Source organism: Cheilinus undulatus, linkage group 1 (genome assembly GCF_018320785.1).
Source record: "Cheilinus undulatus linkage group 1, ASM1832078v1, whole genome shotgun sequence".
Lineage (NCBI taxonomy): Eukaryota > Metazoa > Chordata > Actinopteri > Labriformes > Labridae > Cheilinus > Cheilinus undulatus.
Window position 1 is genome coordinate 33,374,475 of NC_054865.1, and position 27,832 is coordinate 33,402,306.

General features: G+C 38.5%; 1 protein-coding gene across 2 annotated transcripts; it reads right to left on the reverse strand.

Moving 5' to 3' along the window:
• Window positions 1–360: 360 nt before the first annotated feature.
• rab27a (RAB27A, member RAS oncogene family) lies at window positions 361–22,089 on the reverse strand. 2 transcript variants are annotated; one of them, XM_041795059.1, is made up of 7 exons: window positions 21,914–22,089; window positions 15,818–15,849; window positions 8,085–8,253; window positions 4,597–4,682; window positions 4,406–4,509; window positions 3,964–4,087; window positions 361–2,308 (listed from the first exon to the last, which is right to left on the reverse strand). In XM_041795059.1, exons 3-7 carry the CDS (start codon window positions 8,235–8,237, stop codon window positions 2,113–2,115), a joined length of 663 nt encoding a protein of 220 aa, XP_041650993.1. In that variant the 5' UTR covers window positions 8,238–8,253; window positions 15,818–15,849; window positions 21,914–22,089; the 3' UTR covers window positions 361–2,112. The 2 variants fall into 2 exon arrangements, with proteins under 2 accessions (XP_041650993.1, XP_041650985.1); XM_041795051.1 differs by lacking the exon at window positions 15,818–15,849.
• Window positions 22,090–27,832: the final 5,743 nt, after the last annotated feature.

Below are 27,832 nucleotides of genomic sequence, written 5' to 3' on the forward strand. Positions count from 1 at the left end.
AGAAACAGGAACCTTAGGAGATTTGCAAATACCATTTTGTAAAACACTAAAACAAAAACAAAACAAAAAACAAAACAAGAAAGGAAATAAAGACCAGGTGGAGCTTTTAAAATGATCAGATCCTACTAACCCTAAGCGTTAGAAACTAAAAGTGCTTTCTAAACAAAAGCTCAGGTCTCCAGAGGTTGAAGTGGAATTTGGACTACTGTTAAATATCTACAATTCAGAGGCTGCTTGTTCATCTGAAGGCACAAATAACAGAGTAAAACCAATAACAAGCATCAATGGATTTATAAGATGCACACAAACTGCCTAAATAAAAATGCTTAACATCTATAACAAACTGCTACAAAGAATACATAAATAAAAATGTTTATTTTGGACATAATTTACATATTTTGCATATGAAACTTTATGGCACAAAACGAAATATTTCAGTGTACTGTGCTGATATAATCAAACATAATTTTAGTCATAACTCTTCCATTGGTGGATTGAGTGAACGGAAAAATAAACTTGTTTTTTATGTAAAACATCACATTCACCATTTACACAGGAAAGAATGACAGTATAATACATATTATGTGGATTTTTGTGTGAAACCATTAACACACTTTGACACAAATACAATACCATTCCAGTGTTTTACTAACAGTGTAAAGACCCTCATTTTTGTAAAACATTAAATGATTGGTGTAACAACAAGATGGACGCTAGGAAGTCTTAGGCTTTTAATGTCTTGCTTTAACAGTTTGTTGATGAAAAATGTATAAAATAAATAATCAGAATATATATCATTTTCCTACCTTATTTTGCCTAATCAACTAAATTAACACCATTCTTTACCACTCCTTCAAAATTTAATAGCTTTAGACACCTTAACGCAACATTTCTACCAGTTAATACTCGCATGAATTTGTATGAGTTGACTGAAAGGGAGCAGTTATTTATTTAGCTGGTGGCCGAATCATCTCTAAGTATTTTGTTTTTTTTAATTATTTCTCTAAAGCCCTCAGTTTAATACAAGGGAGTTACGTGTGACTACATGTCTCCTAAACTGACACTGAACTGTAAAAGGTAAACTGAAGAGTAGATACAAAACTGTTCCAGTCAGATTTTGCATTTTCATTTTCTCTACAGATTATGCAGAAAATTTAAACTCCAGCACTCTTAATGGTTTCTCACTTAGCGGACAGTATTCTTTTCCTGCCGAATTAAGGATAAATATCTTTTAAAAATATGATAATTGAAATAAATATTTCATTGGGAACCAGTGGCTGTTATTGGTGAAACCTGTCGCTGTTCTTAGTGATGTGCAGAAAAATTAGGCACATCAAATATCCTCATTCTTATCACAGATGAAAACAAGCACATGCACTAAAAGAGCATAAATGAGTTGTTATGGCTTGTCAGACAAGCCACAAATGGTCAATGTGAGAAACACATTGTCACATTGTCACACAGTCACACTTATGAAATTACAGCATTTACGACATTTAGTAGTACATTATAAGCACCCTGCAGGTTACTAATAAAGGTACGTCCCAGCTTACTACAATCCCAACAACAAGTATGACTGGAGGCATCAGACTAGCTCTATCTGTCTGCAGAGGAAGGATCAGAGAGCTTCTTTCTTCATTTCAGTGTAAATCTAAGCTTACTTTACAGCAAGTACAAGAAACCTTATTGATAGCACATCTGTTAGGGAAGCTCCCTCAGCTGCTTTGAGCCAAAAGTTTATTCCTGAATATTTGATCAGCATATTGAGTTGAGGACTTTGCTTGATTTATATCCTTGGTATTATATGAAATAATAAATATCCCACACTCCAGCGACATTTTCCTCAGAAGGTTGTCCTATGAACTGAATTGAAATGAAATGACTTTACCAAAAGGCATTTAACTGTTTAAATAAAACCACATCTCAGCGACAGTAGATCATTAATGCACTGGTGTGTGGGTAAAATGAAACAAAATCAATCAACTTCCACCTCACTTAACATAAAATACATACATATATATATTTATACTCCCACTGTTAAACTTGGATGACTTCCTATTTTTAGCCACTATTATGAGCACAGATATGTGACCAGCCGACTCATCAATCCTTCTAACATGCACATTTGCCCCTCTCAGGGGCCTCTGAGAGGTCTGGGTTGGTGGGTCCATTAACTCGGACGGTCCCATCGGGGATCCAGGACTTGTCAACGCATCGCTCCATCCTCTTCATGATGAGATCCAGCAAAACATCCACAGACTGGTTCACATTTTGTCCGTTTGCAGCACTCGTCTCAAAGTACGGGATTCTGCATGGAGATAAAATATTCATATTAACAGAAGGAGGAGCAGAACAGCTATAACATAACACACACTTGACAGGACAAGGTAATCTTTGAGAATTGGACTGGATTTTAGTACGTTGTAAAATCTTAAACAATATATAGACCAAAAAAAAAATCACATTTAGCTGTGTCTTTTGTTCTCAGCACCAAATCTATTCAACTCTTCCACTAATGTAAAACCTATAAAATACTTCAGAAACGTAGGGATTCAATGTTTTGAGTGCTTAGACATGTGTATGTTTAGAGAGTATATTCAGCTGTGAAAGAATGAAAAAGTGTAATGACAGCAGGATGCTGTACGAGTGATGGGCAGAATATTCAAAGCAATAGTGATGCTCCTTTACAAGTTTCCTCAATGTTTGGACACCCAAGACATTAGAGCTGTCATGATACCAGAAATCTGAATTTCAATACAACACTAGTTCAGGTAAAACAATGAAACCTCTTTCAGTACCATGGCATGAAAAAATTAACATCTGGACACCCAAAACTGCTGAAACTAAAGGAAAGGCAAAGTAAAAAACATTTTCCTAAATAAAAAACCTCCTCTGAATCATCATTAATAAACCATTAGAAGTGTATACAGTGAGTCCTCTCTCTGTAGTTTCTCATTTTTCTTATTCAGGTGATTTTATAGGAGTCAGTGTTTGCGGTGAGGTGTGAAGCTGTCAGAAGTCCACCGGTCAGGTTGTAGAGAAAAGCTTTTATGGAGACTTAATAAAACCTACGATGATATTTAAGTTAGCAGTGTCATTTCTGTGATGTATTATGGGGAAGAGAGACACAAAGGGCCAAATGCAGCGTCACTTCTGCAGCGGTTAAACAAAACCCTGCTCCTTCCTGCTCATTTGTAAGTAGTTGTTGAAGTTTTTTTTAAGTTTTTAGAGTGTAACTGCTGTAAATCAAACATAAAATGACTTATTTCTCTGTATCATTGTTTGCATCTCTAGCAAATAATAATAATAAAAATACATTTTATTTATAATGCACATTTAGAAACAAACCTCAAAGTGCAACAAATAGGTGCATAAATCCCAACAACTAGCACTGCTCTCACTCTTTACTTACATTTGCGTATTTCTACATCTTACTGCATCAACATCAAAGCATTTAAATCAATATCAAATTGATATTGAATTGAATCGCAACCCAAAGAATCAAAATTGAATTGAATCGTGAGATTCTTAGCAATACCCAGCCCTAAGCCTGTGTATGTGGTCACCCTCTCTACCCACTGAGCAAAACCCATGCCCGATTTTTTTATTTTTAAACAAAATCTACCAAAAAAGTAACGACAGACTAATCTTTGAAATTTAAGTGATAAATAGATTGCGTCCACTGTCTAAAGCCAAGTGTTGCAGCCGATACTAAGGAGTGTCTTCCTCTGAAGCCAATTAAAACCTTCTCGCTCGGTCACATCTGTGTTTTTAGTGAAGGTGTGTCCAGCTAGGGTTAGAGCAGGATATTTTACACATGTGAACAAATATTTGCTTTTTGAGGAGGATGAATTTAGTGTGACATTCTGCTGCACTGACTTTGGCTCGCAAAGCGGCCCCTGCCTTCTTGACAAACAACCAAGGGAGAGGTTCATGTACAGACGGATCAAAGCTGAGACGTACCCGTACTTCTCTGCCAGCTCACGGGCCTCCTCTTCACTGACTGCTCTCTGATCTGTCAGGTCACATTTGTTTCCACACAGGACGACGTCCGGGCTTTCACAGTATGCATGGATCTGTAACTGACCTGGAAGAGGAATTCAGACACTTAATATGTCTCATGTCCTGTTTACTGTACAACACCTTTACTTTTAAAGATGATAGCACAATGTTGTTAAAGTATTACAACAATGTGAAAAAAGAGAGCACAGTTTTAGCATAAGCTCAGGTCTGCAAAGACAACTTATCAATCACTGTAGCTGCTTATTTTATATCTGCTAAAGCAACACAAACATTTTTTTGGCATTTAAAGAAACATAATAAATCAATTGTCCTTTTCACTCCTCTTAATGTAACTAATCCAGGGCTGTTTTTGTTCAGATGTGTCGGTTAGCAGAGAACATACTCATCCAGTTTCTGACGTTGAGGAAACTTTGTTCATTGGTGAGGTCAAACAGCAGAAGAAAACCCATCGCATCTCTAAAGAACGCAGTCGTCAAACTCCGAAACCTGGCAAGAGAAATGGAATTTAAAAGAGGGCTATTCACATTGGAAAAAATTTAAAGAAAAGACCTGGTTTGAGATTATTTTATTTACCTCTCTTGTCCTGCAGTGTCCCAGAGCTGCATGTGAATCTTCTGTCCTTTACCTGAAGATCCATCTGGACCTGTTGATTTGTAGACCTGAGAGACAGCAAAGTCAAGTAAGCTCAAACTAAACAAGGTCCTCTTTTTAATTTATTCCATCTAATCTATTCAGCTATAAAAACCAAGATAAAAACATTCAATGTGAGTCTGGGCAAAAAGGTGTCATTCAGTAGAGTTTCACATCTGCCCCCTTTGCGAAATCCATGCAGCTACTCTCCTTATTTAAATATATCATCTGAATAGCTTTGATTCATTTTAGCAGTCTATGAGGAGGATAAAAGTCGAGACCACAAACTATTTTGTAAACTCTTTTAACTAACAAGTGCCACTGGTGCTGATTCATGTTCTTACAGGTGGTTGTGTGAAACCTCTTAAAGCAGGCCTATTCAATTAGCGGCCCGGGGGCCACATGCGGCCCAGATTCAACCCCCAAGGGGCCCAGTCTGTGGTCATGCCAGAGATGCAGATTTTTCATAACTTCCCACAGTATTTCAGACCGTGAATGCAACACTCCGTGTAGCCTAGCAACAGTCTACCTGCAATGAACTGCGTTGTTTTTAAGCCTGGCTAGCAATGCTGACAGTAGTAGCCCCAAGATATCGAGTATGAAACATGTCCTTTTCAACTGTGGCTACAACTGTGAAAAGTTAGTTTTTATGCCCTTTAAGATACGCCTGGGTATGATGTGACCAAAATTATTGTTTACAGAATTTCATTTTATGTTTTCATTCCATTTATTTTTATTTTTATTCAAGTAAAAAAACATTTCTACTACCTCTGGTTATGTTCAAAAACAGCTCTGTTGTCATGTTTTATGCACTTTTTCATGTGCTTTTGTCATGTTGCCAAGTTTAAAAGGGAGACTATGACTAAAAAGTGCATATCTTTAATCAAATTGATCTGTATTTGTTCAAAATTTGACATTACCAGCTGCTTACTGGGCGCCAAACATGTCCGGCCCGGCTACATTTCTTGATTTTAAAATCTGGCTGGGTGGAATTTGTACCTGAATAGCTCTGTCTTAGAGACTTGGTGGGCAGAAACTGTGAGTGACACCAAAAATATATACAATACCTATTAAAAGTGTTCCCCCCTTGGATGTTTGACCTTTCTACTGATTTTCTAAATCAATAGTTGTCAATATAATTAGGCTTTTTTTAACAGAAAAATTACATAAAAACCTCTTTAATGTCAAAGTGAAAACAAATTTCTACAAAGTAATGCCAATTTAACAAAAATATGTCATATAAAAACAAGTGACTGCATAAATATTCACCCCCTTCAAGTCAGTATTTAGTAGATGCTTCTTTGGCTGCAATCACAGCGCTGAGTATGCTGCTTTCGCTGTATGCTTTGGGTCACTGTCTTCAATCTTCTCCTGAGCCATAGTTCCCTTGCAGACTGAATAAGATTGTCCTCTAGGATCTTCCTGTATTTTTTGACACATTAATTTCACCCTCTATCTTTACAAGCCTTCCCAATCCAACTGCCATGAAGCATCCCCACAGCATGATGCTGCCACCGCCATGCTTCAAAGTGGGGATGGTGTGTTTGTGGTGATGTGCAGTTTTTGGTGCCTGCCAATTACAGCGCCTTGTCTGAAGGCCAAAACGCACCTTTTTAGTCTCATCAGACCAAAAACCCTTCCTCCACTTGACCATGGAGTCTCCCGGACTTTTGGCAAGAGTCAAAATTTAATACGGGTTTTCTTCAGCAGTAGCTTTCTCTTTTTTATTTTACACTACAAAGTTTTACTTGACTTTACTTTGTAGAAATCTGTTTTCACATTGACATTTAAGAGGTTTGAGTCAAAAAATCAAATTATTTGGCCATAATTGATTTATAAAATCAATAAAGAGTAAAACATCTAAGGTGAATGCTTTCATGGGCACTGTACTTCTTAAAGAGGACATATTATGCAAAAAATCACTTTTTCAGGCTGCTCTAACAAAATATGTGCCCCTGGCCTGTCCACAATCCCCTCAAGTACCAGAAAAATCCATTCCCTCCCCCCTTTCTTTCTGCACCTTTCTGAAAATGTGTGCTGAAACAAGCCGTTCTCAGATTTCCCCTCATGATGCCATTAGGGAGTAAGCAATGCCCCCAGGTTTGGTTGGCCCTCCCTGCCTAGAAGAAAGTTCTGCCTCCTCTACTGATCCTCCTCTCAGCTGCCAGCTGAGATGCTGGATAGCTCAGTGGGTTACCCTGCTGACTTTGGTCTGACAGATTGATGGTTCAAATCCCAGTCAGGTCCTAAACTTTGGATAAAAGCATCTGTAACACTGTAACATCAGGAGTGCCACATCCATTTCCTGAGAGGGGTGTGGTCAGGAGCAGAGTGAGACAGGTCATTAACATTTAAAACCACAGAAACGGCTCGTTCTGTGCATGGCTGAAACAGAGGGCTAAGACATGCAAAAATCCTATACTGGAGTGTTTTTTCTGCAACAAACTTCACAGGCATGTTTTGGGGACCTCTGAGACCAATATTAACTCGTCTTAAAGGGTAAAACATGTCCCCTTTAAGAAAAATAGTGTCAAAGAAAACATTCTCTCATCAAAATGAACAACACTGCAAATTGTGCCGGAGAATAAGCATTTAAAAAAGATTAAATATTTGATGTAACTTCACAGAATGGACAAAGGGCACCATGCACAGATAGGTATGAGGTCAGACCGTGTTGTCACAGCAGAGCATGAGCTTAACCGCATCATAAAACTTTGGTCATTTCATAAACCATGGAAAATGCAGACTGAGTGGTGTTTAATTTTTATTTTCAATGGATTAAAACAAGGAAGCATGGTTCTGGGTTGTTTAAGGACATTCAATAATAGCTTCTTGTGCTCTCACCATGATGAGGCTTTAGATACAGCATGTGCCCTTTAAGTGGAGGTTTTATAAAATCACAGCTCCCTTTTTCCTTTTAAGGTTTTCCTTTTTTCCTTTTTTATCAGACAAGATAGAAACACTACAATAAAAGGTAAATAATGGGCTGTCAGATGTAAATTGTCCTGGGTTATCCCATAAATCTTTGATCAAACTGTTCCTGAGGCTCCTCTCTGGGAGTCTGAGGTGAGTAGTAACATAAAATAAAACTATAGAGTAAATATGAACACTGCTCAGGTGTTTGCTGATGTTATGAAGTGTTTATTCTCGAGGAGGGTGCAGCCTGCTGTTCAGCAACATTAATCATTGCTCGGACTTCTGTTGCAACATTCATCAGTACTCTTTTGTTAAAAGACTTAATGGCGTGGGAATGTGCTTAAGCCCCTGATTAGGCCACCATAAATCCTTGTAGCTCACACATGGACTCAAGGAAATGTTACCTTAGAGTAAAAATCCATGTGTTGTTCTACTGACGTACTGACTGAAGGGAAATCCCAGCATAACCACTCTGGTTTTCTATAGGGAAACTGAAGCTTTGTGAGTGAACTTACCACTCTTTTTTCTCTGAAGTCTATCCCGACTGTAGTGATGAACTTGGAGTTAAACTTGCCATCCGTGTATTGGTAGAGGAAGCTTGTTTTTCCCACACCAGAGTCACCGAGGGCTAAGAATTTGATGAGGTAATCATAGTCGCCATCAGACATAGTGAGAGCTTAGTTTCTGAAACACACAAACAAAATATCTCAGTAAAACAACAACAGCACTATTTGGTAGAGAAATACATCTCTAAATGAAGTTCAATTGGTTTATCTATACCCCAACGAACATAGCACAACACTCATCCAGCAACTCAGACATGAAGAATCCAAAACATGTAGAAAACTGTTGTTTTTTTAAAGGATAACCTGGGATTACTACATTTTTTAAGAGTTGCTATGTCAATTCCAGCAAATGTTCAATTTTCAAAAAGCCTGGATGTTGTGAATTAAATCCAGATGATGGTTTTCCTCTCAAACATTTTCCTTGCCTATTAAAACATCAATGAACATCAACCTAGCAGTAGTTCACATATGCTTGACACAGACTCTGCAGTTTAAAATCAATCAACTTTCTAAAAAAAATTAAAATTCACTTTATACTCCAGTTTTGTGTACTTCAGCATGTCATATTAAGCTGTTTTAGGAAATACCAGAGCATTTATAAGAAGTAAAACTAAATATTTGGGGCAGGTTTCATGTCTTCGGTAGAAACTTATCAGGGGTCAACATCAACAGTGGCACATTTCTCATTTTAAAAAATTGAAAACCAGTTCCTGGTCTTTGCTCTCTGTGGCAATTATTATTGACCCTGTAGAGAATGGTGACAGAAAAACAGCCCAATAAGGCCTCTTAATCTAAGACGTGCTTGTTGTTTTAGAGGTTCACTTTAAATGACAGCACGAGACTGTGGTTTTATTTCTGAGGAGTGTTTGAAAAGCATGACAACAGGTCAGGTCAGGTATGGGAGCATGGGAGCATATTATGCCGGTTCGGCACTTCCACATCAGCCTACAGCTCTGGCCTCGAGAGGGCCTGCACCAGTCCCATACCCCATCTTTCCATGTATCCTCCCAGCTGCCCCCTCCACCATGCACACAATCTCCCCAGCATCTGGACTTGTCCACTGGATCCACCTGGTATGTGGTGAGTGGAATAAGGCCCAGGAAAGTGCACCAGTTTCCCTGAAAAAGCACAGCTGCTATACCTATATCAATATAGCTGACTATTCACATCCCCGCTCCCCTGAGCACATCAGCATTAGACGCACTGTCTTGCCAGTGACACCCAAAGGAGTCCAGTTTACGCTTCTTGCCATCAGTCAACATCCAGGCCTCACAAGAATATAGAAGACCAGAAGGACCAAGGACTTAAAGACTCTGACTTTCATCCACATGCTCAGACACCCATTATGCCATCCTGTCTTGCTCAGCAAACCCACTGCCCCATGTGCAAGTCCCAAGTCTGCAGTTGATCTCAGCCTTGCATAGAAGATCGATGGATTACACTTCTAGGGTAGGTAAACTGCTCTACAACTTCCACGCTCTCACCATTCACAGACACAGATTTGATGGCAAGTTCAGAGCCCCCACAAGACAACAGCTGCACCAATATTACTGTAATTTCATGAATGAAGTGGACAGGTTAACCAAGTATGATTAAAATTAGAAGTCTCCATGGTACAAGATAAAAACAGTAACTATAAAGAATTATATTTGGGGCTATACTGTACATTTTCTTGGGTTGCATTTTCTTGGGTGGCTTATTTTGAAACTGCTGAATATCTTAATTACTGTAATTATACGGCGAGTTAAAATACTAACGCTATCTGTTCAGTTCTAGCAAGGAAAAGCGGATGCCTGGGGACCTTGGTGAACTCTGCTAGTGAGCTGGAGCCAGAAACAGGAAAGGAAGGCTTGGTAGAATTGTAATAGAAGGTCTAACATATTGTTTATGATCTTTTTATGGGAATTTGTTCAAAATAAGAAAAGTAGCTTAACACCAGCTTGACCCTCTAGAACTGTCTGGGTATGAAGGAAAATCTATTTGTGCAGTTCAGTTGATTATTTAGAGAGCCATGGCTTCCAGCTCCAGGGCTGGGCTGTGTCCAAACTGGTCACTTTGTGTGACAGACATGCAGAGGTTTGGTAAGTTGTGAGCACAATGTTATTTAAATGTAATTTTAACTGAAGTATCAACAGTTTAAAAATGTCATTTGACCTAGCTTTAAGACTGTGCAGACTCTCACAGGTGTATCCTATCATTCTGTCAGTGGTGTTAAAACAGGGCAGAGCTAAGATTAAAACGATGCACTGTCATAAAGCCAACGAGGCATGAGTATGATAGCAGGTTGATCAGCCCCACCCTAACAGGTACAACAGAAGGACTGAGATGGGTAAGCCAATCAAGAACAGCTTGTACAGTATGCACTTTCACACTCAGAGGTCTGATCAGGACAAACTGGTGAAAAACAATAGTGTCAGTGGCTGTGTAGGGCTTTAAGACTTTTTCTCCAAATTCCCAGATTGAATTAGGCCAAACAGATTACCTTCTGATGAATAAACAATGGGATTTGGTGCTCAGTTTCTCCACAGAGTGAAGGTGATGCCGTTTTCAGGGGCTGATTGAGTCTGCTCATAGGTGAAGTTCATTCAAACCACACTTCACTGTGTGGTATTTAATTCTGTCTGTTGTATTTCCAGTCAAACTGGTTGATTCATACAGTACACAAAGGTGTTTTAATTACTCACTATCAATGTTGCATGGAGTCAATCCTCACTCTGATGCACGTCAAATGAGAACATCCTTTAAACAGAGTGAGCTGGTTTCATGATGCAGTTACAGGACGAATACCTCCAACTACACGTCTGTTTCAACCGTACACAGGGTCCTTTAGATTCATAAAGGGATAAATGGTATGCAGAGCATCGACAAGGAGATGAAACTGCATTTACACAGTGAGAAACTTGCCAAAAGTACCAAAATCACTGATCCACACTGTCCTACTTCTATGGCACCCTTCTGTTCTACCTGTACAACCCTACAGGGAGGAGATGGACACACTGCTGGCTTGAACCACTACCTACCAAATAAGGGTATCGTTGGCTTTGGAAACACAAGCAAGATCAGGATTTACTAAACCAAAATGTACCAAACTGTACAGAACTACACACGCAACATTATTAAGCAACCCAATAAGCAATCTACAGTCTGAATGGACCAAGTTTTCTTGGTCTGTGAGTCACAGCAAAAAGGTGTAAATTACAGCTTTTGTGTTTACTGATCTGACTGAATAAAGCAACTGTCTTTTATTCATATAAGAGTGGCCACACAGCAGAGTTAGTCCCAACTGTGAAAGTTAGTTTACAGAGGGTGTTATTAGTCAGTATAGTTAGAGTTATTTGATGGAGACAGGAGAGAGGTGGCCGCCTCCCTGTGGAGGTCTTCAGGTCACGTCCAACTGGGAGACCTTACAAGACCCAGAACTTGCTGGAGGGATTATATATCCCATCTGGCCTGGGAATGCCTTAGAATCCCACAGGAGGAGATGGAAAATGTCGCTGGGAAGAGGGATGTCTGGTTTATCTTGCTCAGCCTGCTGTCACCCTGACTCCACCCAGGATGAGAGTAGGAGAATGGATGGATGGAGGAGAGGCGATGCTTTGCTGTGCTGAATGTGTTGAAAATATTCAGTCTACTGTTTATGCAAACAAATCCACAATAATAAATGCCTTTGTCTTTCAAATTAATGTTAATTGGAGGTAATCAGACAGGCATTTTAAGAACAAAGATTAAGCATATAAAAAGCAAGAGTAGACAGTTTAGACCGCAAGGAGGATGCTTTTTGTAAAGACTGAGCAGAGAGTGATTTTGGGAGGCAAGGGAAGACAGCTGTACCTCTCCCACCAGCCTCCCAGTGAACACAGCTGCTCAGGGACCAGTAGAATCCAGATTCCCACAAAGGAAAACAGTATAGCAGGGCTATAATTACAGTTTGTTTATGGTGAGCTCAGGAGCCGAAACCATGAAATAACCTAAAGCAGCAGTTCTTTAATGGTGGGTCTTGACCATGGAACGCTTTCCAGTGGGTAGCAAATGAGAGCCTGAAAAAAAATGTTGCAAAAGGTCTTTAATGTATGGAAGCCTAAGTGAATCAGAGAAGTTTTCCTTACTTTACAGTCATTTCCTCAAGATTTTATTTGCCTCCTTTTCTTTGGATGACAAAGCTGGTTTTCACTAACCTTGCAAAGCAGATGGATACGCCCGTTTCCTTGTTTCTCACTGGTGAATCCATCTTACAAAGCTCCTATCTGAACCTTTTGGGCCTGGTTAAAAAGTGACAGGACCAATCAGCTACGAGGGGCAGTACTTTCAGGCTTTCTATTTGAATGATTTGAAACTCAGCTCTACAGGCGGAACTAAATGTCTATCAATGTCTGTGACTAGTCCCTCATTGTATTTTTAAAAGAAACCTTAAAAAGTCCAAATAAAATCACTCTCTGTTATAGTACAGGGCATCGAAAAAGGCAGACACATTGCTTAAATTTAAATGATATTATCTCACAAATATTGAAGGACCAGTGTGTAAGAGTAAGGGCATCTGCTCTCTTGACTCATTCCTTTCACTTTTCCCCCAAAAATGGGCATCTTGGTCCATTAAAAGTACAAAAACCAACTCAGGTGCCTCTCTGTTATTCAGCCTACTGCTGAGTTTAACCTCCAGAGGAAGAACTAAACAACAGCTTTCACACTTCTTCAGTATTACGCAAGACCTCAGAAGAAAACTGGTACAGTTCATGGTGCTATGGGCTTATGTGTGTAACGTAAGAAGTGCTTTGTAGTGCTGACACAGTGACAGGAAATGACAGAAGGCATATTTTAAAGTCCTTCCCCAACAGTAGTCAAGGTCCTGTCCAATGACTTTCAATGTTGAAATACAGCCACCGTGCTTTCTCTCAACAGACCAGCAGCTTTTGGCTTGTTTTGGTAAACGTTGACCTAATTTAATGAAGACATGTATCTTCAGGTACTATTTTTACTACAATCAAGTCACTAAGAATGAAAAGCAAGCACGTAGTCTACTGAAAGAACATTTTTACCTCACATGGTCCACTAAATTCAGTCAAAACAATTAAAAGAAGGAGCAGATACATCATATGACCAGTGAGTAGAAAAGTCTACAGACAAGTTTTACATTCCTTCCTGTTACCCGCACTGAACCTTTCATCTGGACTGATAAGCAGCTCAAGGCCTCGTGCGAAATCAGGGTGCATGAAAAATACAATGTGATGGAAATGGCTGCAAAATGCTCTGATTTGTCCATAAACGGTAAGAAAACACCACTGAGAAACTGAAAATATCAATTACACTCCTGCTCATGAGTCTGTTTGACCCAGGTAGGATAAAAGTTCAACATCAGGTTTTGTTTATGATGTTAGAAGATGTAGCAGGATGATCAGTTGCCATTAACTATTAAACATATCACTCAACTCCCTCCTAAAACTTCTGTTTGCTCTGTGATAAAAAATATACTCCTGAATGCTTCAAGTGAAATTTTATTGCCCTCCTCAAACCAAGCCAAACAACCTTAAAGGGTCAATCCTACACTTGGGAGTACCATACATGTTACCCTATAGATCAGCTGTTTAGGTCTGAAAGAGTCATGATAAGCTAATCATAACTCTATGAGGGTTTATGTTGACCTACAGGGAAATAAAACTGCTGGACATGTAAGGAATAATGCTGTACCCAACCAAACGTAAAGATAGCACTTACTGACTACGTTTTCAGCCTAATTAAAGCCTGACCCGACAGTCGTAGGGATTCAAGACCTGTCAGAAAATTGTGGTTTCGTCTCGTGTCATAGTGAATTACAATCAACACAAAGGAGACACCTCACAACCACCAGAAAGTCTAAGATGTTTATTTTTGTTTTCTCTGATTTGGTCTGTGATGTCAGTGACCTAAAGAGCACAGAGCGCTCAACATGTAAACAAATGGAAAAGCGAAAGACGAACAGTTGGTGCTGTGAGATATGACAATGAAACGGGAAGTTTGTCAAGCTCTGACAGCATCCTTGCCTTGATGATGCATCATAGAGGGACGACCAGGACAGTCTGATAAAGAGATAAACGTCTGACTGAAATAGCTACCACTGAGCTGTTAGCATAGTATCAAGCTAGCCTATCGTTCAGTGTAACATTTGGATGGACAAACAAATAAACTATGGTAAATACAGTAAGTTTGTTAGCAGTCCCTATTTGGGTGTAATCTAGCCCCACCCCTTTTCCTTACTACGTCACCTCATTGGACGACTGACTATGTACCTCTGTGTAGTCGTTCATATCTGTTGTTAAGTCAGGGCACAAATTTATGACTGGAAATGCCTAAACTGACAAAACAGTCATGTAAATTACTTCAAACATCGCAAAATGTATACTTTGTATACTTCAGTTCATTAAAGTATCATTTTATCTCAGCCGTAAACATTTAGTTATTCATTCAGAACTTTCTTATATTTTTTTGTCTCTTCTTTAAAAGGAACATATTATGCAAAAAATCACTTTTTCAGGCTGCTCCAACAAAAATATGTGCTCCTGGCCTGTCCACAATCCCTTCAAACACCAGAAAAATCCATTCCCTTCTGCCCTCTCTTTCTCCACCTTTCTGAGACTGTGTGCTGAAACAAGCCGTTCTCAGATTTCCCCTCATGATGTCATGTGGGGAACAAGCACCTGCCCCCCAGGTTCACTTGGCCCTCCCCGCCTGGAAGAAAGTTCTACCCTCATCTGCTGATCTTCCTCTAAGCTGCCAGCTGAGATGCTGGATAGCTCAGTGGGTTACCCTGCTGACTTTGATCTGAGAGATTGATGGTTCAAATCCCAGTCAGGGAAGCATGCGGTCAGGTGTGGAATCAGACAGCTCATTAACATTTAAAGCCACAGACACAGAAATAGCTCGTTCTGAGCAGGGCTGAAACAGAAGGGTTTTGTAGACATGCAAAAATCCAATACTGGAGTGTTTCTTTCAGCAACAAACTTCGCAGGCATGTTTTGGGGACCTCTGAGACAAATATAAACACATCTTAAAAGGGTAAAATATGTCCCCTTTAAACTGCTGACCCTGACTACTGACCTGGTTCAGTGTGAAGCATTTGTAGAAGTACTTTAAAAAATAAACACAATGGAAAAAGAGTCTTACTGTAAAGCAAAACACTGAAAACAAGAATGTACTATTCATTTTTTACACTGGTGGGGGCAAATTTTAAAGCATTCAGTTAGTTTGTTAATAAGAATAGTAAATAACTGGCACCTCTTAAGTGAAGCTCCCCTTCATCCTGAGTTTTTTTCTGACTTTTATTTTCTAAAGAACAGATAAATTATTCAAAACTTTTTTTGTTTTCCAAAAAGCAATTCCAATTGGATTTCTTTCTAATATGATGGGAATTCTGAATTTTATGAACTCAGCCAGGGTTTGACCCCTGCCTTGAAACTGCATGGTAAATACTCAATAGATCTTTTTTCTTACTCCTACATACTGTATGTGTTTTTGCGGATTTTCCAGTTTGCCTTAAAGGTGCAGTGTGTAATATTAAGCCTAGTAGCATTTAGCTGAACAAACTTGGTAAAATAAAGCAAAACATTTCTAAGACGGTCTATCTAAATAAGTGTTTAGTCATCTAAATTCAAAAAGAGCTATTTTGAAAAAAAAAAACCAACAACAACTCAGAATAAACCTTTAATTCATACATAGGGAGGGTCCCCTCCATGGATGCCGCCATCTTGAATTTTTACATGTTTCCATGGTAACATAGAGGAAAAAAGGAAAAAAAGGATAAATAAAGTTATTGTATTGTATTGTATTGTATTCACATTAGAGATGCACATTAAATTAAACTGGTTGCCACAGTTTCCAGCAGAGAAATGCAATCTAGAACCCACTTCAATCTAGTCCAGTACCAGGCACCCAAAATGGGGGTTGTGAGCTTGTGAGATACCAAGGATCAGGAGTCTCAAGAAAAACAAAGAAATGTTTAAAGGATGTGAAATACTGTATTTTAATCATTATTTTAAAAGCATGGGTATTTTGTAGTCATGTGATTCTGCTGATGCGTTGAGGGTCATGAGGAGGGGGAAAGCCATAAGGAATGAATGACAATGGAGGAAAGTTAGTAATTTGCAGCTCTATGTGGACCTGTACACAGCAATAATCAGAAAATTTCTACATACATTGAGTACGATCCCTAAAAATTTACAAAAAATTGTTTTTTCTGCAGTTTGACTGAGTTACCTAGCATTGAGGCGATCAGTATCACTCAGTGCTGCAAACCTTGCAGAGTCTAGCCTCATCTATCAAAATAAAGGGAGACAAGAGTCTAGAGGAGTCTTGTACTGAGCTAAGAAGCTAGCTGAGCCCCTTCAACATATAAAAAAATCCTTGTTTTGTCCCAAACACACTTTTAATTGAAACGGTGATATGCTCTCAAGTGAATAAATCTTGTGGGGACAGTGGCTGAGTGATGATGTGCCGTTCACATCATCACTTTTTCCTCGCCAATTTTCTTTCCTCCTCCAGCCTTTGTTGTTGAGTAATCTAGGTTTAAAAAGCCAAACTGGTACCCAATGAAGAGCTGTTTAGGAGCTTTACTGAGCTGAGCCAAATGATCTGGATTTCTTAAAAGAAATGGATTTCCCATCTCAGCGAGAGAGAGGCTGGATGGACATCAGCTGAGGAACTGTGGGTAAGAGTTTAATGAGCTAAACCATGACAAAACTGTACTGAACCAAAGTGGACCACTTTGTGGAAACGGACCATACACAAGTGTCATGTGACACAGCTCATCCAGGCTTTAGATGGAGGCTTTTTTAATCCCTGCCAGCTGCAGTTTCACAACGAGATTTTTTAAAACTTTTTATTTTTGCCTGAATATTTCACTACTTTCAGGACACAGAAGTAGCTTAAGAATAAAGAATGTTTTTATTCTCATCCACTGAAAATTTGGCATGGTTGTAAATAACACAAAACATGGCATTTTGGTAGCATTTCTCTATGCAGAAACCACTACTTGCCCCCCATCTGGAGTTTTCAACTGCTGTGTGATGTCATCTGCAAAGAACCTATAGCATAAAATGAATTCTGATTAAAATTTTAAAGCTGCTGCATTCATTTGTGTTGTTCTTCTCATTGCTGGGAAAGGCCTAGTGTGTGTTTCTGTGTGCTTTAACCATGCCCAGGGATGGTGGGGGGTCCCCAGCCTCTAGCACTGTTATTTATGGAGTCGTGGGCTGAGAAGTATGGGAATCTTTGATCTAACTCATGGCCTACTCTGACTAAAAACATGAACCAGAACACAAAATCTTGGTGTAGGCCTCACAGCAGACATTTTCACATCACATATCAGGGAAAGCTCAGGCGTCATCAATAAAATTAGTAATTATTGCAACACATTTAGACGAGGGTCGTAGTCTTGTTCATGTTGTCCCACTGGAGTGACAACAAGAATGTTCCAAATTCCGATACCATTGATAGAAGACATCATATTTGCTTTTCTGTAAAAGACAAGTCAACTTGTTGGCTGGTTTGAACTCATTTGGACTGAGATAATACTTTTTTTCTGCCAAATAGTCAGGAGTATCTGTATAATGACTCAGAATACTATTTCTGTGTCAGCAAAAAGAGGTCGCAGAAGTGGCACAGCAAAACCACACCACTGGAAATCCTGTCAGCACAATTCTGCAGACTATTATCAGTCTAATCAGAAAACACCTTATCTAGCTCCCCTTGAGCAACAAGCAATGCTTTCACGTCTTAACAAGTGAGAGATGGTGAATAGATTAAAAAAAGAAACAGAAAATGATTTTATGCATTAGATGTTTAGAGCAAACTGTGTTCAAAACTAGAAATTGTCCTCATACCAAACTTCCCAGCCTCATCATGACTATCAAAGGTTGAAGCCCTGCTGGCTCAATTTTATTAGAAACCTAAATCCTTAGTAATTGTAGATGATAATCCGAATAAGGTTAAGAAAAGGCAACACTTAGCAGTCCTGCTTTATCCACAAACTTTTAGAGAAAAACGTTTTGTCCTTCCTGAACAGTAAAACGTTTCTCACATGCAGCAGTTAAATAGCTGCTTAAAGCTAAGTTTGACACACTTATTAAAGGAGATTAATAGTGGACTTTCTGCTGTGTCATTACAAACGGATCTAACAGCAGTTCTTGTTGATGCTTTTTGTTCCTGTATCACAGCTGCAGAATCACTTCTTCTAGGTTTTGGTTGGGAAAGGCTTCTCAAGGTTGGATTGAAATAAAATTCCAGACAAATTTAAGAGAGGAAAAAAATTGTATGCAGCAGATCCTATTGCTGCTCCTGAATAGTGCATCCTGGGACGCAGAAACACTGATACCAAAAAAAAGCCTTTTTAATTGCTATTTTAAATAATTGCTGCTTTATCGGACCGTATTTAACATTGGCAGTGATATGACATCTGCATAAAATGTAGTCAAATTCTGACTACTGCTTTTATCTTTGTACCAATCATGATATCAAAACATAAACACACCATCTGCACTATTGGGTTCAGCCTGAGGCTTCTTTCCTGCTTGTCAAAAGCAGAAAAAGCCCAAAAATCTGTGGATCAAAGTGGATCAAATCTGGTCCAATAAAAGCGTATTATTACAGCCAATGAACATTATTTGTGTGATCAGTGTGCCCACTGTTACTGGGAAAGTTTCACAGTTATCAACTGGAAAACACTTTCTGGTAACTGGACTCTATGCTGATTTGTCTGAGAAAACTTTACTAACTACTTTTTTAAAAGCTATTTTATTTCACATATACTTTCATAGTTGCATGATGGATTTTAAAGAAGAGATATTGTATTCACACTACCTACAGTGTTTATGACTAGAACTACAGCCAGATTGGTACATGCCTCAGGGAGATTTGTCATTGCTGGACTATGAAAATACATTGGTGGGTCAGGAAGGAGGGCTGGGTGGTTTCTCACTTTGACCGTGATTCTTCAAAATGTTTTTTTTAGTGATCCTTGAGTCACATTTGAGCCGTTTGATGAGGATTCACCTTGGCAACTAAGGGATAAACATAAGTCTTTACGACCTTGACCTCTGACCTCAAAACCTGATAAATAAATTCATCCTTGAGTCAGAGTGGACATTTGTGCAAAGTTTGAAGAAAATCAAAATCTCTTTGCACTTTCTCACCCACTTTCTCACACATGCATGCTGATGGACAGTCATCCTGAAAACACCATGCTCCAGCCCTGGCTATCATGGAAGAACAAACACAAGCCTCCTACATAAATTACTATTGGGTCAACACTACATTACTATTAGGAATACCTTTTATTTGACATTTTCCAGTTGTAATTCCTATAACTCATTCCTGTTCCTTTCTGTCTTTGGTGTTGCTTTGGTCTCATCCTGTATGCTTTTTTTTTTTAAACTTTTTTAAAAAGTGCTATACAAATAAAGTAATTATTATTATTGTTATTATAAAGGGGTAAATCAACACTGTTTTTTACGGCTGATATCAATACTGATTATTAGTAGAGCATGAAACAGATAACCTATACTTGAAATCGATATGCATTTATTATGACAAATAAAATGTATTTAATGTGAAAAAGGTAAAACTGCATTTTTAAAAATTAAAGAAAATAAACAATTTATTACAAGCTTTGTCAACATGAGAGGCACAGAGGAACATAGTAGCAGCAGAAAACAGAAAGTGATGCCATACATTGCCTGTGTCAGTGACACCCAGGCCTCCATGTTTATTAGAGACGCCCCTGTTAGGTTTAGACAGGCCTTTGGTTAATTTATCTTTCTTTAATGTAATGTGAACTGTTTATGTTGTGTGTTTCTAATGATATTACTCAAATCTTCATGCTGTACTACTGTTGTTATGACTACTGCAGTCGTGGTGATTTCATAATCATTACTCTTATTTTCTGTATTTTTTTTGTGTGAAGCACTTTGTCACCGCTGTCTGTGAAAAGTGCTATAAAATTAACTTTACTTACTTTATTGGCTGATAGGTGTGTGAAATTAATATGAGTGTTTTATATTTATGTGAATTTTATGATGTGGCTAATAAAATTAGTGAAAAGATTACAAACATTGTGAATAAAATCAAAGACTAAAATCTCAGGACTTTTTATTGACCTTAACTGGACTAAAATGTGTTTGAGCCTCCATCAACTAAAACTAGACTAAAACTATTAAGGCTAAAACTGACTAAAACATGACTATTACTAAAAGTCATTTTAATCTAAAGACTAAGACTACATTTAAAACAGCTGCCAAAATTAACACTGCATCAAAGAAGTCTTAAAACCTCGCCCTGACTTCATACTGTAAATAAAATACAGAATATCTGGCTGATATATTGTTAAAGAAAATACTTAATGTTGGTGCTGAACTCAAGGGAACAATCTGAACTCTTATCTGTTCTGAAAGTGACACTTCACTGACTAAGTTTTAGCTTAGACTCAAGACTATAGCACACTTTATACAGCTGCTGCAAGAGTTGAAGATGGTGTTGCATGAACATCCTGATATTGTAGCATATTTCATTTTGTGTCAAACATTTAGTCTATTATTTTCTTATATATGCAAGTAATTTGATCTGTTCCTGCATGACTTTGCTTTAACAACTTTAACACATGTTCAGTATTCATTTGTATAGTATTTTGTTTATTATGATATATTTTGTTAAAGTGATTTGTTTGATTAGATGAATTTGTTGCATTTTATCTAGATATTGCAGTCTTACCAGAACCTGAGTACCTAATGTTGATCCTGATCCCTCTAATGTACCACATGTTACTGAATGACAATAAAGCCCCCTTGAATCCTTGAGTCCTTAGAGACAAACTGAGTGTGCTTTCCCTCCTCTCCAAACTCTCAGCTGTTTCTTCAAATGTGTTGGCATTTCCTTTAAAAGTAGGATTAGCCGTGTTTGTCAGACAAGCACTACCACCCATGCAGACCAGCAAACAAAAAGTGGCTTTAATCATTTGTCAGGGATCAGTGGAGGACCCACCCTGGGCGGCCGTCCAACACAAGAGGCCAGCAGCTCCTGAAAGTCCGGATACGCTCAGACCATAAACCTTAAAGGGTGCAGGGCATTTGGGGCACTGTGATGATGAGCTACTCCGTATAATATTCAATGATTAGATAAGGGCATCATGCATCCTTAAAACGACTGGCTGCCAATGATGTCAGCTATCTGCTCATTAAAATACCATGTGAGGAGTTAATACAGTGAGAGGCATGTAAAACTAAGACGCGTACAAATACACGAGGAAATCTATTAACCAAAACGAATAGAAAATTAATGGGCCTCGGGGGTCCACACTTTGACGTCATTGGTGTTCAAATGGCCTTTTTAAGAATAACCCCACTTTTACTAGATGTGAATCCTGCCAAGTTAACTTCACTGGATGCCAACTTCCCAGCAGCTTCCCCTGTCGGACATGTTGCAGCCAGCATATGGGTCCAAACATGCCTAATACCTGTCGTTGAACTTACTTTAAAGTGCTGTTAGTCTTTCATAAATTATGTAGCAAGTTTGGAGAAAGCTAACAACTCTCAAAAGAGTGTAAGGCAGGTGTAAAAATGTTTCCCTGAGGTCTTTGTTGGTTTAAGAGCGACTTTCTATGACAGTATGAAGGTTGTCAACCTGATAACCACACAAATAACCGAGGAAATCAACTTTAAATTTAAAGGAAAGTTTTCAGCCTCTCGCTATGTCCTGACAGATGCTACAGACTCATTTGTTCGGCTGACATTTCCTGGAAACACATTTCACAAACTACTCACCAGCCCCGGGGCGTAGCTGCTGCGCACTGTGTGGTTAAAATGAGCTGGAGGTGAGCGATAAAGTCTGGTCCCCAAAGTGAATTAATAAATGGCTGATTTTCTTCGTCGCCTCTGGGCCATTAGTTGACATGAGAACAGCTTCTGTGGTACTGGGCGCCTCCTTCACCTCCGTGTGGGTGTCGTGTTGTGTGGAAACAGCTCCTCCCCACGGAGCATACGGCAACGTGAAGCAATGAGGAGAAATGCTGGCGTTTGACTGGGGGATTACGACCCTTAACCAGCTCCTGTCACATTTACTTACAATACCTTTAACCTGCTAATGTGAGTAAACTAGAATACTTAGCTGTATGTTTAGTGACTTCAATATATCTCAGATAAACTCTCTCTCCCATCTAGAGTCACCTGACACCAGTTAAAGCCAACCAAAGCTGTCCATCTACTTATCTACACTCTAGGTGATAGGAGTCTGTCCATAGTACATTTTTGTACATCATATTTTTACTATTTTAACGGCATGGCTAACTGGAAACTTTAATTTAGTTTCCTGTTAAAAACTCGAGCAGCATTTCTCACAAGTATCAAATCACAGGCCTGCCTACACAATTTGCTGGGCCCCTGAAAGACTCAGTGAATGGGACCGCCCCTGCTGATTTACTGATATCTATCAAAATACATGTTGGATTAGGAGCAATGGTGATCCTTGATGGTCATACTTTCAAACACTAAGTTCATTTTGGAGCTGAAAAGCGTGTCAAGCTTAAAATGGGTTCCAAAGCTATAAAGTGTTTATATTTATCAATTTTCACCACTTTTCTAGCCAATTTCACCGCTTTAAGGCTACTTTTCACCCATTTTGTCTTTGTCTTTTTAACCAACATTTTTGACAATTCAAACCAAATTTTTCCATTTATACTCCCCTTTGCCTCTTTTAACCCATTTCCAACACTTTTTGACCATTTTTTTGAACTCTCCTATCCATATCTGGCACCTTTAACCAATTTTTTTTCCACTGGCTCCACACTTTTCCATTTTTGCCCGTTTTAGCTTCTTTTAACCAATTTTTACAATGTTTGGACCCAGTTTCACCCATTTTAGACACGTTTTCCACACCATTTTACCATGTTTAAATCCTTAACATTACTTTTCCTGCTATTTTTTGCCTGTTTTAACCCCTTTTGCCACTTGAATTCAATTTTTGTACATTTTCACTCATTTTTGGCACTCTTTAACCCTTTTTCACCACTTGAATGCCCATTTTTGCCTTTATGTGTAATTATTCTATCTTGTTTCCCTTAAAGTAGTCTCAGTTTCCTCTACTTTGTTTTCTGGCATCCCGGCATGTCTGTATATGATGGCTTAGTTACCAAGTCTGACATTACATTCAAAATAGATTTCTTTGGTGTGCCTATCCACACTGTTAACGTTGCCAAAAAGGTCATTCTGTTTGAAGAAAGATGTCAATATTTGAAAAGGTTATATTGTACTACAGCATAAATAAATAAAAAGTCACTGTTGCTTTGATAAGAGTGGTTCTTATTCAGGCAAAAAAAATAAAATATGTATATCCCAGCTTAACTTTACATGGACTATAATTTTGCTGGCTGGGCCCTAGAAAGCTCTCTCCTTATGGACGGCCTTGCCCCTTCTCCAAATCAAACATCTGTGCTGTACATTGGTCAAAATATAAAAATATATAAAGAACAATCCATCCCAGTTATTTACCCTAAGAAGGTAAATTCCGTCAAGATGAATGGCTGTAAATGGGAATGACAGGGACTGTAACAATATCAAAGCTCAAAATACAAAAATGTGCAGTTTAACAGTTATTAGGAGCCTAAATCAGTGGTCTGTACATTTAACATAAAAATGATAACTTTTCTGAACAAGTATTGAAAAAGCAACAATAAAAGATGAACATTTTATAAGTGTACATGAGTGCCAGACCAGACTCACTCTGTCAAATCAGACAAACGACCCCATCTTGTGACCAGACATGTCAAGTGACATGACATACTGTACCTTATGTGTGTATTTTAACTGTGTTAAATGAGTGGAGCTTAACTCTTCAAGCGCCGTGTGTACGGTAGTGAATGTGTGAAGAATCTGTTAGCAGGCAGCAGACTAAAGTTCCTGCTGTCAGAGTGATCGCTGACTCAGAGTCGGTAGGAACACAACACCAGTCCTGCATTTAATGCATTACTCCCATCAAGTTTACATCCAAAGCCAGAGAGCTCTTCTTTTACACTCCTTAGTCATTAAATGCTGAAAAACATATCATAAATAATTAATAATATGCAACACAATAGCATTTAGTCTCATAGCTAGAACTGTTTTCTAACCTACTACCATTCAGTTTAGGGGCGATGTCAGTCTGGAGAGTACGACGTGACGTTTGACTGCTCTCATCTCAGCTGGAAATTCCAGGGCAGGGGCAGGCATTATTGTAATGACTCATTACGGCATGTGAATGAACACAGATTCAGATTTTCAGACAGAGGTGGACTGAGTGGGCTCATTTCAGATCACGTGGGTCGGTAGATACTCCGGATAAAATACAAAAAGGGTTTTTCATGACACATTGTATCACTCTTTGAGTCTCCCATACTACTTTTGGACACAAGCAGAGTATACCAGTACATTGACTTAAGCTGCTTGAGTTAGTATAATCATTAATACTTCATTAAATTTCAGAGACAAACACACACAGGCTTGATAGTCAGTCTGTTGTATGCCTCCCATACTACTTTTGGAAGGGCAGACTCATGCCAAACAAGTCTGCATCTGCATCACAGTATCCTAGTATGGTAAAATGAAAGTGTTTGCTCTTCAAGATGTATAGCCTGGTTATTACAGGCTTTTTAGGGGAAACAAAGAATTTTAATTTGTCTTTGTTTAGAATTTACAAATAACAACTGCAGGGAGGCTGATCAAGAAGTAATGTGATCTATTTTCCTCGTTTTGTCGGTACACATGCACTAGCCTTGGACCAGCTGAAGAGTGTTGAAGGCTTGTAAAGGCACCCAAATAATAGGGAATTATAAAAATCTAACCTACATTCAAGAAGAGCATAGATTAGTTATTCAGCATCTTTTTGAGACAGATTATGATTAACTTTGCTGGTGCAACAAAGAAGAGTATTACAGTATTTACAGTTCAGTGTTTAAATGATAGTTGTGCATCGACTTGTCTGTATTGGTGTATAGTAAAAATAGTTTTAGGGGCTTTTTGTCAGAGTTGGCCATGTTCTTGTTTGATTCTTTAAGTGCTGATTACGTTATTTATCCTGTCATTTATGGGTATAAAGTTAACATGGACTCATTAGACTCTAAATAGCAGCAGCTGTGAAATAATCAGACATAAACGTTACATTTTTACAGCACTTCACTGCAAACAAAGGGATGCCCTTTTTGTCCTAAGCTTGACAAACTAAATCAGCTACAGAAAATGTTCCCTTTGCATAACATAGTTCTTTGTATTTTCTTAAATGTCCCCTTGAAGAACTGAAATGATAAATTATGAAAATAACTGTACAGAGTTTCCCACAGATATAAACCTCAGTTATGAGAAAATGGGTCTCCTTTTCAGAGAAATGCCAATTCAATAGAAAAAGTTAAGTAATGCTAATCCTGAAATAACCTCCTGAGCAAAAATATATCCATTCGTGCTCAAGCAAAATATACACAATGAACAATGACGGTCACATTTTCTAGTGGCTTTCATGTTAACAGATTGATTGTTCAGAAGGTCAGATCATTAAATATTTTATTGTTAACATTAACAATAGAAGCGAGCCCAGGGAAGAGGGAGTTACTGAGATCTGAAAAAGTTCCTGTTCAGCCTCCTGCTCTGACAGTTCTCTGATTTGTGAAGCATTGCCGATCCTTGAAGTGATGAGTTATTTCAGTCTGTTTCTTTGTGTTTCTTTGGCACATCCTGGTTTTGCTCTTCTTGGGTCTTCAGCACCGGCTCAAAAAAAGGTCTGTAGATATATATGCCACCAGCAACTCCAAGCATCGTAGCAAAAGCCATCTGTGTGAAGGGTATTCTTCTACGGAACATGTCTTCTGTTAGTGTCGAATTCCCACTGTTGAGACACAAGAACATCCTGAAAAAAATGACTATTGTTGCCCAAGACTTTCTTTTTTATCACTCTAAAAAAACCTGTTGAATGTTACACGTTCTTGCAAAATTTCAAGCATAACTTCCTGCTTGGATGTAATTAGTTACTGGTCACAGTGCTGGCTAACTGCTGTGCTGGACTGTTTTAAAGCATGATCAGACTCAACACAAATTATTATTGCAACGGCTTCTACAAACATTTCCAATAGGCTAAAAACGTCTGAGCTGCCATAGATTTCTTCTCATATTGCTACATTTCAGGTGAAGAAGTCAGAGTACCCTCATCCCTTAAACTCTTTGGAGGACCAAGTCCATGCAAGAGACTAACTGCAGTTTAACTGCTGCCAAAATAATTCCCCAGCCTTTCATAGCACTCCAACAAAAACTGTGTGAGGTACATTTACACACACTTCCACCTTCAGAGAAGTTTTGGACAATTGGTACAGAGTCAAAAAGGCTCATATCACCAAAATCCAGGGAGGTGCTAAAAATCAGAGGTGGGCATCAACCGTAATCAATGTGAAAGGCACAGACATCCTTGAAACTGTTATGTTTGAACTTAATTAGTTTTAAATGGTTAGCCTAACTTTCCACTAGTCTTTATGGCTATATCAGGCCACTGCATAAAAAAAAATCAAGTTAAAGTCAAGTATTTAATCAAATAATACGAACTTTCACACTTAAAGGTGCAGTGTGTAAAACTGAATATCAACATCTAGAAGTGGGTTTTAGATGTCATTTCTCTGCTGGAAACTGAGGCAACCAGTTGAATTTAATGTGTATCTGTAATGTAAATACAATACAATATAATACAATAACTTTATTTATCCTTTTTCCCTCTATGTTACCATGGAAACATGTAAAAATCCAAGATGGCAGCATCCATGGAGGGGACCCTCCCTATGTATGAATTAAAGGTTTATTCTGAGTTGTTGTTGGTTTTTTTTTTTTTCTTCAAAATAGCTATTTTTGAATTTAGATGACTAAACACTTATTTAGATAGACCGTCTTAAAATGTTTTGCTTTATTTTACCAAGTTTGTGCAGCTAAATGCTACTAGGCTAAATATTACACACTGCACCTTTAAAGAAGCTTGAATTAAACCTTCTGAGTCTTAATTTGAAAATCCAAAACCGGACATGAACATATCACCTTCAAGGACTTGACAGTTTTTAGCCACTTGGCTAAATGTCACACAAACATGAGAGTTTTCGCAGCTTTAGATGTGATACGCTGTCACATTAAATACTCACCGAGGACGCGGTTCTGTTCAGGGTTTCTGTGATCAATAACCACGGGCGGACAGACGAACACTGAGATGAAAACTCAAGATACACACAAATAGACCTGAAAGACACGACAGGGCAGCATTCTTCTTCTGTTATCAAACCCGGAAGAGCGGAAACAAGTTAAAGTACGCCTCCTAGCGGCCCATGCAGAAACATGCGTTCTCTTCTCTGGGGTAGTTTGGAGGGACCTGAGACAAACTTGAATCCTACAGAATGGCAGCTCTTATCAAAAGCTAACACAGACAAAAAAAATAATCTAAATAGTTTTTAAACTTAAATAGAAGTTGTTTTTTTTCTGGGAGAGCATAAAATATCTAACATGAAAAAGAAAAATGAGGTGTTGTGGCGTAGTGGTTTGTCTGCCCCACAGAGGTCGTTGTTCTGTGGTTCCTTTCTTCATGTAATCCCACTCACAAAAAAACATGGAAAATTTAAAAAAACAATGATCCAAAATTACAAAACAGGGAAATAAATCAATAATGTAAGTCACATGTAGACTGATTGTAAATGT

Bases quoted from the DNA above. Each gene is read 5' to 3' on its own strand.
- rab27a (XM_041795051.1), bottom strand. From the start codon at position 8,237: ATGTCTGATGGCGACTATGATTACCTCATCAAATTCTTAGCCCTCGGT. The intron at 4,683-8,084 runs GTAAGTTCACTC...GCTGTCTCTCAG, and splicing joins ACTTCAGAGAAAAAAGAGTG to GTCTACAAATCAACAGGTCC. The intron at 4,088-4,405 runs GTATGTTCTCTG...TTCCTCTTCCAG, and splicing joins CAACGTCAGAAACTGGATGA to GTCAGTTACAGATCCATGCA.